The sequence below is a fragment of the Gracilinanus agilis genome, chromosome 5 (genome assembly GCF_016433145.1).
Source record: "Gracilinanus agilis isolate LMUSP501 chromosome 5, AgileGrace, whole genome shotgun sequence".
Classification (NCBI taxonomy): domain Eukaryota; kingdom Metazoa; phylum Chordata; class Mammalia; order Didelphimorphia; family Didelphidae; genus Gracilinanus; species Gracilinanus agilis.
The window spans coordinates 264663598-264675043 of record NC_058134.1 but is presented as its reverse complement, the minus strand read 5'-3'; the positions used below and the strand labels follow the sequence as shown (position 1 = coordinate 264675043).

Here is an 11446-nt window from a genome sequence, read left to right as displayed (position 1 = left end):
TACCATTAGGCTATATGAGGATTGAGAGAGAAATTAGACTTCCTGCTTCAAGTATGTTTTTTAAACTTGGTGAAACTCCTCTTGTTTCAGAATTTTGCAAGCTACCTGTTGCATGAGAGCTTTGGGACTTAGATCAGTGGGGTAAATATATATGTGTATATTTTTAAAATTAAAAATATTTATATGTTACACACACACCTGACTTGAACAGTATATTGGGAAACTTTGATGTTAGGCGAGGTTGGCTTAGACTTCCTATTTCCCTACCTCCTCATCCTCTTCAGAGAGCAGCAGTCTAGAGATATCACTGTTTTTAATGGTAAAATTTGATTGTTAGATGAAATTCCATGGTATAATGGAGCATAATATAGGGCAATCTCAGGGTAAAATACAGAAAATGTTCTAAAACTCCTGGATCTTTTAAATGAGGTTTTGTAATAAGTTTGACTTAGGAGTGACTAAAACTTGTATACTTCTAATTTGCAAATGGAGGATAAGATTGATACACCCTTGATTGGATACACTAGATTAGGAATTAGAAGACTTGAGTTTTTAATCCTTCCTTTGTTTTTGTGTTGGAAGGCCAGGAGGCAGACAGACCGGAATGAGTTAACTAAGCACCTGCTCTAGACCCAGCACTTTACAAATATTGTTGCATTTGATCCTCACAACTTGGGAGCCAGGTGCTATTTTTACATCTGAGCAAAAAAAGGCTAAGAGAGGTTAAGCGACTTGGGTCACACAGCTATTGTCTGAAGCTGGATTTGAACTTGGGCCTCCCCGATTATACATACATGATGAGATACAGCTTTTGAATGCTATGGAATGACATAGATGGAGTAGCTAGAGAATAAAATGGATTAATAGCTTTTACTCTGGAAAAGAATACTCACCTCCCCTGAGATCAAAGATCCCACTAACATTAAAGAAAGAGCTGACATCTTTACATCCATGTTTTATCAAGTAGAAAATTGGAGATATAGATATAGGAAGTTTGGGTAATTTTAGGAGGAAGTTTTCTCTGATCTTGCTCAAAACAAGTAATATAACTGAATTCCTGCTGTAAGCATATTTCTTTTTACTGGAGGAATATTATTTAATACTTTGAGAAGTGCTGTAGCCCTTTGAAAACAATCTTGATCTTCTTTTGAAGGATTTGAAAGATTTTGCCTTGTTTCTAAACTTTTTAGAATTTAATTAAAAATTAAATACAGTTGGTAACGGATATGAGTTGGCTTCGTGTGATCATTGCTCACAAATTATCTGTTTGGATTCTTTGAGACGTGAAATTAACTATACTAGCAAACTGAAGGTAAACATTTTAACTCTGAGTAAATTTGTGTGGAGAATTTGTCTATCCAAGAAGATATTGGCTAGGCTGGTAAAGCAGGAGGAATCTTAAAGATGAGTCAGACTGATGGTAGTTTAACTAGTTAATTGTTTATCCTTATATAGATTCTTATAGATAGATGTTAAGACATTCTGTTTTGTTAAACAGTCTAATTTTCACTTTTGAGTCTTTTGCTCTAGCTCTTTTAGACCAATATAAATCTCTGACCAAATCAAGCATTCATAAAATATATGAGAAGTACTTGTATAAAATAGACTCCCTTTCCCCCAGTTGTCAGTCTTCTTGCTAATGAGCTTCAGAGCTGCCCAGTCTTATTATTTCACATAGATGTTGAGAAGATAAATAGCAGGTAAAAATTCTCCTCTGAGTCAATGGTTTCTTTTCTCAAAACTTAGAAGAGCTGGAATTAAGAGAATGGCAGTGCTTCCCTCTAGGCTTTTTCCTAGATTAGGAGCCCCAACACCTGGGCTCCACTTCTGTGTTCACTACTAACATTTTTGACCTGCTTAAGAGTCCCCACCTCTCTGAGCTCTAATTTCCTTATTTACAAAATGTCTGTTCTTTCTCTCAGAGTTGTTCTGAGGATCCAGCAAGAAGATGAGGAAGAAAAATGTGGCTTTATTTCATCAGTTATCTCTATCGGAGATTAGTCAACTGAGTTCTCCTAGCTTTCACATTGTAGGATCCTTGAGGGCATCACATACTAATCATTTTGCCTCATTTTATATATCCAGCTCTTAGCAAAGTGCCCGGCACATAATAAATAATTATGCTATATAATTATGTATGTAATTATACATATTAACAAACATTGATTGATTCCCTTCTCTCTTCAAAACTTCTTTACATCTTTGTCTACTTATTCTTCCTTTGCTTGTCTTAGGAGACACATTTCCTTCCTAGCTAATATTTACTTGTGCTTATAATTTACTTGTGCTTGTAGTTGGATCTGATCTTTTTCCTTTCCATCTTCTCTGATCCCTTGCTTCATTAATGATCTCTCTTATATTTTTTAGATCTTTTTTTCTCTTTACCTTTTCCCAAGCCATGTTCATAGTTCCTCCAAGCTCAAAACAAAAATCTAATAATTTTCCTCCAAAGTAAAACCTTTTCCTCTAACCTGCTAGTGTACAAGTTAAATTAAAGTTGAATACTTCAAGTATTATTTTTATAAAGTTTATTATCTGACAAAATAGAACCACGTGATTAAAGTTTTCTACCTGCTCAAAAAACCCACGCCACCAACAGGAAGGAAAAGAGAGCCAGACATGGATCTCCACTCAATTTATATCCTGTCTACGTCAGCACATAACAACAGGAAGTGAGTAGGATGCTGGGAATAGTAGCGTTGCTGGGGATCATTGTTTTTTAGGGTAACAGATTCAAATTACACACTAGCCTTGCTAATACTGTTTCATGAATTCTTCCTTAACAGATTTTTAGAAAGAGATTAACCTCGCTTTTTCTTAGCTTCTTGAAATCTGACCTTCCACCTTTGTTAAAAGGTTCCCATTTCTCAAAAGTCAACTGCCTCCTAGTTGCCAAAATAAGTGAACCTTTCCCTCAGTTATTAATGTTTTAATTTCAGTCCTCATCTCTTTGAACATTCTGCCTTGTCTGAAACTGATCATGCCTTCCCTTCCCTTTATAGGCTTTTTATTTTTGTTGGGCTTTCTTGACCCTTCTTAGTTATTTAGTGACTAATCCATTTCTGGCTTGTCTTTGATGGTTCTTCCTACCCTCTACCCTGGATCCAGTAGTCTTTCCTTGGCTCTCTTTGCTCTACATTTTATCTTCCTTATCAATTTTATCCAGCTTTAGTTATCACTTCATCTATGCAAATGGCTTCAAATTCTTTCTGTCTTTTAGTATGTCATTTCTATCTAGCAATTTAAATTATACAACTTGTTTTCCTCACAGTAACACAGCCAGGTAATTAGTATAAGTATTATCTTCCTTTTACAAATGAGGGACTTGAAAATCAGAGAAGTAAAATGACTTGTTAAGAGTCATACAACTAGTAAGTTAGGTCTGGGATTCTGACCTGTTTTTCCCCACTCTAAATCCAGGACCCTTTCTATTACACTGCATATCTTTCCCAAATTCCAAATTTGTCTTTATCTGAATGCCACCTATAGAATGTCAAACTCATCGTTTCCAAAACCTGACCTACTACCTGACTTCATTTCTTTTAATAGTATTCTCTGTTCTTCTAGTCAACCAGGCTAGAAATCTGAAAGTTAACTTTGTATATAGAAGGTAAAGGAAAATAAAAATATACTCAGCTGCAGAATTCTATTGATTTTCTCTCTCTGGCTTTTCCATTCCCCCTCAATACTCCCTGGCCCTGCCCTAGATTACATCTTTTAGAATATTGCAGTTGAATTGCCTACTGATGAACTGGTCTCTCTTCCTCTACATTCTTACTATTACAGTTTATTCTGACAATCATGTGTGTTTAACTTTTTAAAAAATACACAGCTTCTTACGTCAATCCTTTTCTTACTCAATAATCTTCAGACACTTAGTGTTTATAGACTAAGGTCCAGTCTGCTTAGCTTGTTCTCTCTTCACAGTCTGACTCAAAACTAATCTTATTTCTCAGTGTCTTCCTTACATATAATTTATATATCTTCCAAACTGTACTATTTATTGTTTCCAAAATTCATTTTACCTTTCCCTTGTAAGGGTTAAATTGAGGTTTTGACTAAATAAGAGAGTTATAAATTCAATGTTGTGGTTGCCGAATTAAAAATATTATCCCTAAGCCAGAAAAAAACTGTTAGCAGCTTTTATTTATGATGAGGAAGAGAAAGAGTTGAAATATGAAATGTAGGAGGGATAGAGGTAAGGAGTTGCCTAGCCTACCCTAAGTGCTGACCCGATGAAATTCTACTCTCTTCTCGACAAAGTTCTAATCTCCATGTGGAAATCCAAGTTACTCACCAGTGAGCTGATACAGGATCCAAGGAAAAGAATCTCTCCACAGAACTCACATTGAAGGGAATGTCCCACCAAAGCACCAACTGGAGGGTCTTCTTGCAGAGCCATCAAGGCAGGAATCTATCCAAGCCAGAAGTTGTGGTGATGTCTTTAGCCAGGGTTCCACCAATGCAGACTCCTCCAAAACCAAAGCAGGAATCTCCACAACCAATCTCTCCAGAAACCAGGAAAGGAAAACAACCCTGCTAGACCATGTTGGTCTCTTTTTATATCCCTTTTTTCCACATCACTTCCTGTCACTCCTCCTTCTGCACAGAAACTAATGGCAGCCTTTCAGTTTGCCTAGCACTGCCCAAGGGGTGGGGTGGGACAGTGGCCTTTGGAGTTGTCACTTACTCTAGTGACTTGTGAACTCTCATATTTAATGGTAAGTAGGGGTACTTTAAGTTCTTGGTTTGATTAGCTAAAATTAGACAAGGGGAGAGTTTATCCTATTTTCACAATCCCTCCTGTGAGTCTTTGGGAGACTAGTCTCCTCAATGAATCATTTAACATAACTAACTTATACTGCTAAAGATCTTCTAGCTTAAAGGTGCATACAATATTGTACTTTCTAAGAGGAAACTACAATAGTTGGAGTTGAGAGAGAGAGAGAGAGAGAGAGAGAGAGAGAGAGAGCGCGCGCAAGAGAGAGAGCGAGAGCACGCAAAAACAGTGATTGGTAGGTGCATTGAAAAGAAGCCAATTGGGGCAATCCCCTTTGGCATAAAACTTTACATTCAGAATAAATGATATATTCAATTCACTCAATACATTTCTGTTCATTCTGGATCTTCTGATGCAGTATAGGTTTCTTTTAGATTTCTTTATGGCACCTTCTCCAAACAGTTCATTTTCTTGATTTGGGGAGTTAACAATCTTCTTTTCCTGAAGTTTTTTTCTCAAAAAAAAAAAAATTTAAGTCTGGATTTTTACATAAATTATACACCCTGTTACTGTACTGTCCCTAACTGCCATTCATTCCTTTTAGTTCCTCTCTTTTGAAATACTTCCTTTCCTTCAAGCCTTTATTGAAAGTAATCTCTTCTTCTTGGAATCTTCATATAGCCTTTTTTAGTTGCTTATTTTATACTTGGTTTTGTATGTAATTTATATATGTGACATCTTCCCAACTAGACTATTAGGTTCCTTGAGAGCAGGAACTCTCTCTAGCATACATACATATTATTTGAATTACTTTGACCTACCTTGAAATTACTTTCATAAGATCATAAGCTTCTACTGTTATTGCAGTGTACCATGGAGGTGATTCTGGACTCTCCAAAGCTATGTCAATAAAGCACAAGCTTTGTTTGGAACCATGTAGCTAAGAAGAGTGGTGCTGATTGTATACACATGGAAGAAATCTATGTTGGTGGTAGCACAATTTTAAAAGCACTTAGAGACCAAAAAACTTTAGCACTTTGGGTTAATTTATATGGGGGCTATGCTGAAAGATAGGAAAGATACTACACAGAGCAAGAAGATATGAACTAGGTCCAAGAGAACAGGTTTGTGCCTTTTTCTACATAAAAGCCCTTTTCTTACCTGCTCACATCCTTCCCTTCCTCCCCTTTCTAGGATTCCTGGGGGCCTAGGATGGGAATTCTAGAGCTAAAGGAATAAGAGAAGAGAAGGAAAATAAATATTTTATACAGATCATATTTTCTAGTATAAGAAATCACCTACAAAAGTCACAATTTAGAAAGTAGGTAAAAAGATTTTTTAAAAGTTCTATTGATGTATTTTGTTTTTACAATACAAACTTTTACAGATTCCCCCCTCCAATATTCTTTCTCTATACCTGTCTCACTTTCCCTTCCTCTCTCGTCTTCCCCTCTTTGAGAGGTCTCATAAATTGTAAACAGCCTCTAGATGCCATGTTTTGGGAAATGCCTGAGCATACTGTGGTGTAAATAAAATCTTTTTCTATAGAAATGCTAGATATATTAAAAAGACTAATGAATTATTGCCGAGTGAAGTAAACAATTAGCATTTATTAATCAAGAAGACGACCATAATAATGCAAATAAATTAAGTTTAAAATGTAGTTATACTCCAATTAATTATAGTAACTGTAAGGGTTAAAATAGGAGTTTTGATAAAATAAGAGAGCAGCTTTTAATAATTTAAGGGTTTTCATTTATTTATTTATTTGTTAAGGCCCTTACGTTCCATCTTGGAGTCAATACTATGTATTGGCTCCAAGGCAGAAGAGTGGTAAGGGTAGGCAATGGGGGTCAAGTGACTTGCCCAGGGTCACACAGCTGGGAAGTGTGTGAGGCCAGATTTGAACCTAGGACCTCCCATCTCTAGGTCTGACTCTCAATCCACTGAGCTACACAGCTGCCCCAATAATTTACGTTTTAATGACAATATAGTAGAGTTGTAAATTAATATCATCCCTTTAAGCCAAAGAAAACTTCTAGCAGCTTTTAACAATTAACAATTTAGTTTAATTAAATTAGAGATAATAAAAGAATATAGTAAAGGAGAGAAATATAGTAAAGAGGTAGAGAAAGAAAATTTCCCAATGTCCATACTAGTTATCCTATAACTACTTAAACTGCCTATATCTACCCATAACTGCCTATAACTACTGCTAATAACAAATAACCCCACAAAGTTCCAACTCAATCCAGCCCAATCAAAACCAACCCAATCATTGTTTAATCCAGTGGTTACCAAACTTTTTTGGCCTACTGCCCCCTTTCCAGAAAAAAATATTACTTAGCGCCCCTGGAAATTAATTTTTAAAAAAAATTTTAATAGCAATTAATAGGAAAGATAAATGCACCTGTGGCCATCACCACCCTCCTGGATCTCTGCAGTACCCACCAGGGGGCGGTGGCATCCACTTTGGGAATCACTTGTTTAATCCAACACCAATTAGGTCTGTCAACGAAGAACCACCTCCCAAAAGGTTCAAAAGGCCCAAAAGCCCCTCTAAAGGCTAAAGCTGGCGGGGGCAGCTGGGTGGCTCAGTGGATTGAGAGCCAGGCCTAGAGACAGGAGGTCCTAGGTTCAAGTCCGGCCTCAGACACTTCCCAGCTGTGTGACCCTGGGCAAGTCACTTGACCCCCATTGCCTACCCTTACCAATCTTCCACCTATAAGTCAATACACAGAAGTAAAGGGTTTAAAATTAAAAAAAAAAAAATTAAAATTAAAGGCTAAAGCTAAAAAGCTTCTCAGTAAGTTCAGGCCCACCTTTTATATTCCAGCAACTAAAGGCCAGCCACCAACCCAACACACTCCCAGCAGCCAACTTCCTTGCCAGCTCTGTCAGCAACTGACTGCCTTTCTACTTCACTTCCTGTCTGTCTAGTTCCTCCTTCCTGTCTCTATGGTTTCTACTTCCGGTCATTGTGGGCTGGCTAATCCCTACACATCTCTATAGTAAGAGGATCTCCAGGTCGTCCGTTAAATTAAAAAAGGAATAAAGAATTCCTTTTTGCACAAACAGTATTGGTTCTTGAGAACTGAAAATTGACATACTTCCGTCTGGGGTTGAAGATTGACTATAAAATGTGGCTTGTACTGTCAGAGTTGGCTGCTAGTTTTATTTATATGTTATAGCAGTGATATAAAATTAAATGATAATGACAGACTGACAGTTAACAGTACAGTGAATGAGTGGTCCTTCCATAGGGAATCCAGGGGAACAAAGGTGGCAAAAGTTTTGCAGGATAGAAAGTATAGGTGAGGATTGCTATTTGCATCTTTGGAAAGGATACCTACATTAGTGAGATAGTGGATGCATATACTTGGGACTGAAGCCAAGACTGGTATATGAAGTTCAGTATCAAGATGGGTAATACTGTTTTATATTTTTTGTGGTGGATCCATTGGCAATTTCTACAACACTTTGCATAGGCTACATTGTTCAAATAAACATGTATGCTTCAAATGAATACTTTGAGAGGTTAATTTGGAGATTAGTATCTCGTTTGGAGAGGTGTTCTTGTTATACACTGGATATTTAAAATATCCAGAATTTTTCACTTGGATGGATAGGTATACTCTTTACTACACAGATAGCAAGTCCTGCTTTGGATTCATAGATCTTAATGAGATGCCGTGGCTGAAAAATTCATCATTCTCATGAAGCCAATCTGTTATGGGGTTTATAAAAAAGATATGTCCATCCTTAGGTCTGTATTCTTTCTGTCTTGCTGTAAGACTTACAGGAGCTTGTTTACTGGTGTAGCCTTCAAAGACCCAGGGTTGTTTCCATGTTATAAAGAAACATCTCAGTAGAAATTTCATCAAAATCTTATGTAAAGTCTTATAGATGTACTTTATGTGTTCTATAGTGTCAGTGAGATTAAAAACTCCTTGAAGATAAGACCACACTGTATTTTATACTAGTTAAACATAGGGGACATTGTGTAGTAAGTATTTTCTGCAGTTTTGAATTCTGGAAATTTTACAAGTCTGACCTAGTCTTATACTTCTACTATAGTTATATACTAACTTGAATGGAAATTCACACTCATTTTTCCCCATCAATTTTTGTTCCTTTATATTTAGATTGTTCCTTAGAGGGGTGACTCATTGAGCTTAGAGTCTAGCCTAGAGACAAGAAGTCCTGGGTTCAAATGTGACTTCAGTCACTTCCTAGGTGTGTGACCCTGGGCAAATCACTTAACCCCAATTGCCTGGTCCTTACAGCTCTTCTGCCTTAGTGTCAATTCTAAGACAACATAAGGGTTAAAAAAGAAAAGATTGTTCCTTAATGTATAAAGCTATGGGCATTATACAATATTATTTTATATAGGGAATCCCTTAATAATATGTATATATTTCTCTCCTAGGCATCTTTCCTAACAAAGAAGTTAAATATTGGTGGGAAGAGAGTAAATCTTGCAATATGGGTAAGTTAGGATTTTTGTGGTAAGTTTGGATGCGTCTGGAATTGATTAACCTAAATAATCAAGAAATTGAGACTTTGAGCTGTCCAAATTGTTTTTGAGTAGTGTAGGATTTAAATTAATTTCTAACACTAGAAGAATTATATTTTATAGAGTTTATTAATAATCACTTGAAGTAGAAGGAATAAAAAGGAAATAGAAGTAAAAAAAACCCTAATTATCTTACAAAATTAAAACCACATGAGCAAGTTTCTGCTTCCTCTCCCTTGCCCTCCCCAGCGAGCTCTCACTGAAAGAGAGAATGAGGGGTGAGGCTACACCAAATTTATATCCTCCCTGCATCAGCATATAATGTGAGAAGGAACATGGGATGTTGGGAATTGGAGTTCTAGGGTACAGAAATTAATTACACAGTAGGAAAGTTTCTTTTTAAAAGAAATTTTAGCAATCACAAACACAAGTGTTTTAAGTAACCAAACAAGATCCAAAAATATTTTATGTCTTTAAACTTCCTTATTCACAGTTTTGTTTTTGAAGTATGCTATGACAAATAGCTTCCTCAATCAAATTTTTTTTTCTATTTTTTTTTGAAAACTTTTTTTTATCCCTGCAGACTTTCTAAAATGTCAATCTACTTTTCTATTTTGAGTAAGATGTCTTGAACATAATTGGATTTTTTGAGGGGTTTGCAGCATATCCAGGTGTTTACATACATGTGGAAATGAGAGGAAATCAGTGAATGTATAATGAAAGACTTAGTCTAGAAATAAAGGTTAAATTAAAAAATTTAAACATTTTAAACATTCTTTAATTTAGTATTCCCATTTTTCTTTTGTGAATTATCTTATTTTAAAATTTTAATCTTTTAAATAATTGCATTTTAGCAATTAAATCTTTGAACTTAACCGTGTAATCAGAAGAAATTTCATGATAACAAATCTTTTCTCTAATCTAGGACACAGCAGGCCAGGAGAGGTTCCATGCATTGGGTCCAATTTACTACAGAGATTCAAATGGAGCTATTTTAGTTTATGATATAACAGATGAAGATTCCTTTCAAAAGGTATTGTTTACTTTTTTGCTGATAGAGTATATTTAATATTTCATAGTCATAATGAAATCTGTTTTGTGAGTGTTGAATTAAATTTTTGTCTAATTCCTATGACCTAGTATAATGCTTTGTGCTTAGTATGTGTTTAATGTTTCTGAAATTGAATTACGTTCATTAAATATAAAGCTACGGTATAGTCAAATAACTGATGACTCAAGTGTTTTGAATTGGGGTAATAAGATAACTAGATACACACACATACATATATACATTTGGAAGAGTCTGTTAAGATATCTGTTAATTTTTCATATATTAGGAAAAAGGAAAGTCATGGTAATTTGGCCCTCTGAATGGAGGGCAGAGGGGAAAACTTACCAGAACTGCTTTGAAAGAGGACTCAGACTAACCTTTTCATCTTCCTTTTGAGTATCGTCTTTCTCCATCAGATTGCAAGTTTCTTTTAGGGCAAGGACTGTCTTATTCCTAACCCCAAAGTTTAGTACAGGACCTACCAGTAGTAGGTGCTTAATAAATATTTATTGAATTGAAGGTAAAATACTGACAGATAAAGAAAGGTAGTTTAGAAAATTGAAATGTATTAACTTGCAATTATTATTGTTCAGGGAATCAGTAGAGTAGCAAGTAAGAAGAGCATGTTTGAGTCCTTTCTCCTTCTATATAGATGACTTTGTGTAAGAATTTAGTTCAGGTTGACTATTAAAAAACAAAACAATACTTCCTACTACTTTCCATTTCTTATCCACTTTACACATGGTAAAACACTTTACAGATGTTTTGAGGTCAGAAAGATGATAAATGGGTTGCTCAAAACCTTCTGCTGGGTTCTTTTCATACTTAAGGAGTGATGGAGAAATGAAATACCACTATGCTTTTTCTTTCTTTCTTTCTTTTTTTTTTTTAAAAAACCCTTACCTTCTGTCTTGGAGTCAATACTGTATATTGGCTCCAAGGCAGAAGAGTGGTAAGGGTAGGCAATGGGGGTCAAGTGACTTGCCCAGGGTCACACAGCTGGGAAGTGTCTGAGGCCAGCACTATGCTTTTTCTTAAATCTGCTTCTTAGTAAATTAATGAGGAATATGCAAACTGGGTAATTTTGTAGTTGAAAGTACTTTTCATCTTGAATTTTAAGCTTTATTTAGCTCACTCTTTAATGACTGTACCTATGTCT

General features: G+C 35.7%; 1 protein-coding gene across 1 annotated transcript in view; it reads left to right on the top strand.

Moving 5' to 3' along the window:
• RAB21 (RAB21, member RAS oncogene family) overlaps positions 1 to 11446 on the top strand; it is a 51321-nt gene that overhangs the window by 20861 nt on the left and 19014 nt on the right. Inside the window, exons 2-3 of the mRNA XM_044679193.1 lie at positions 9150 to 9209; positions 10162 to 10269. Coding sequence (XP_044535128.1) covers positions 9150 to 9209; positions 10162 to 10269 — 168 coding nt within the window. The remainder of the gene's footprint in view (positions 1 to 9149; positions 9210 to 10161; positions 10270 to 11446) is intronic.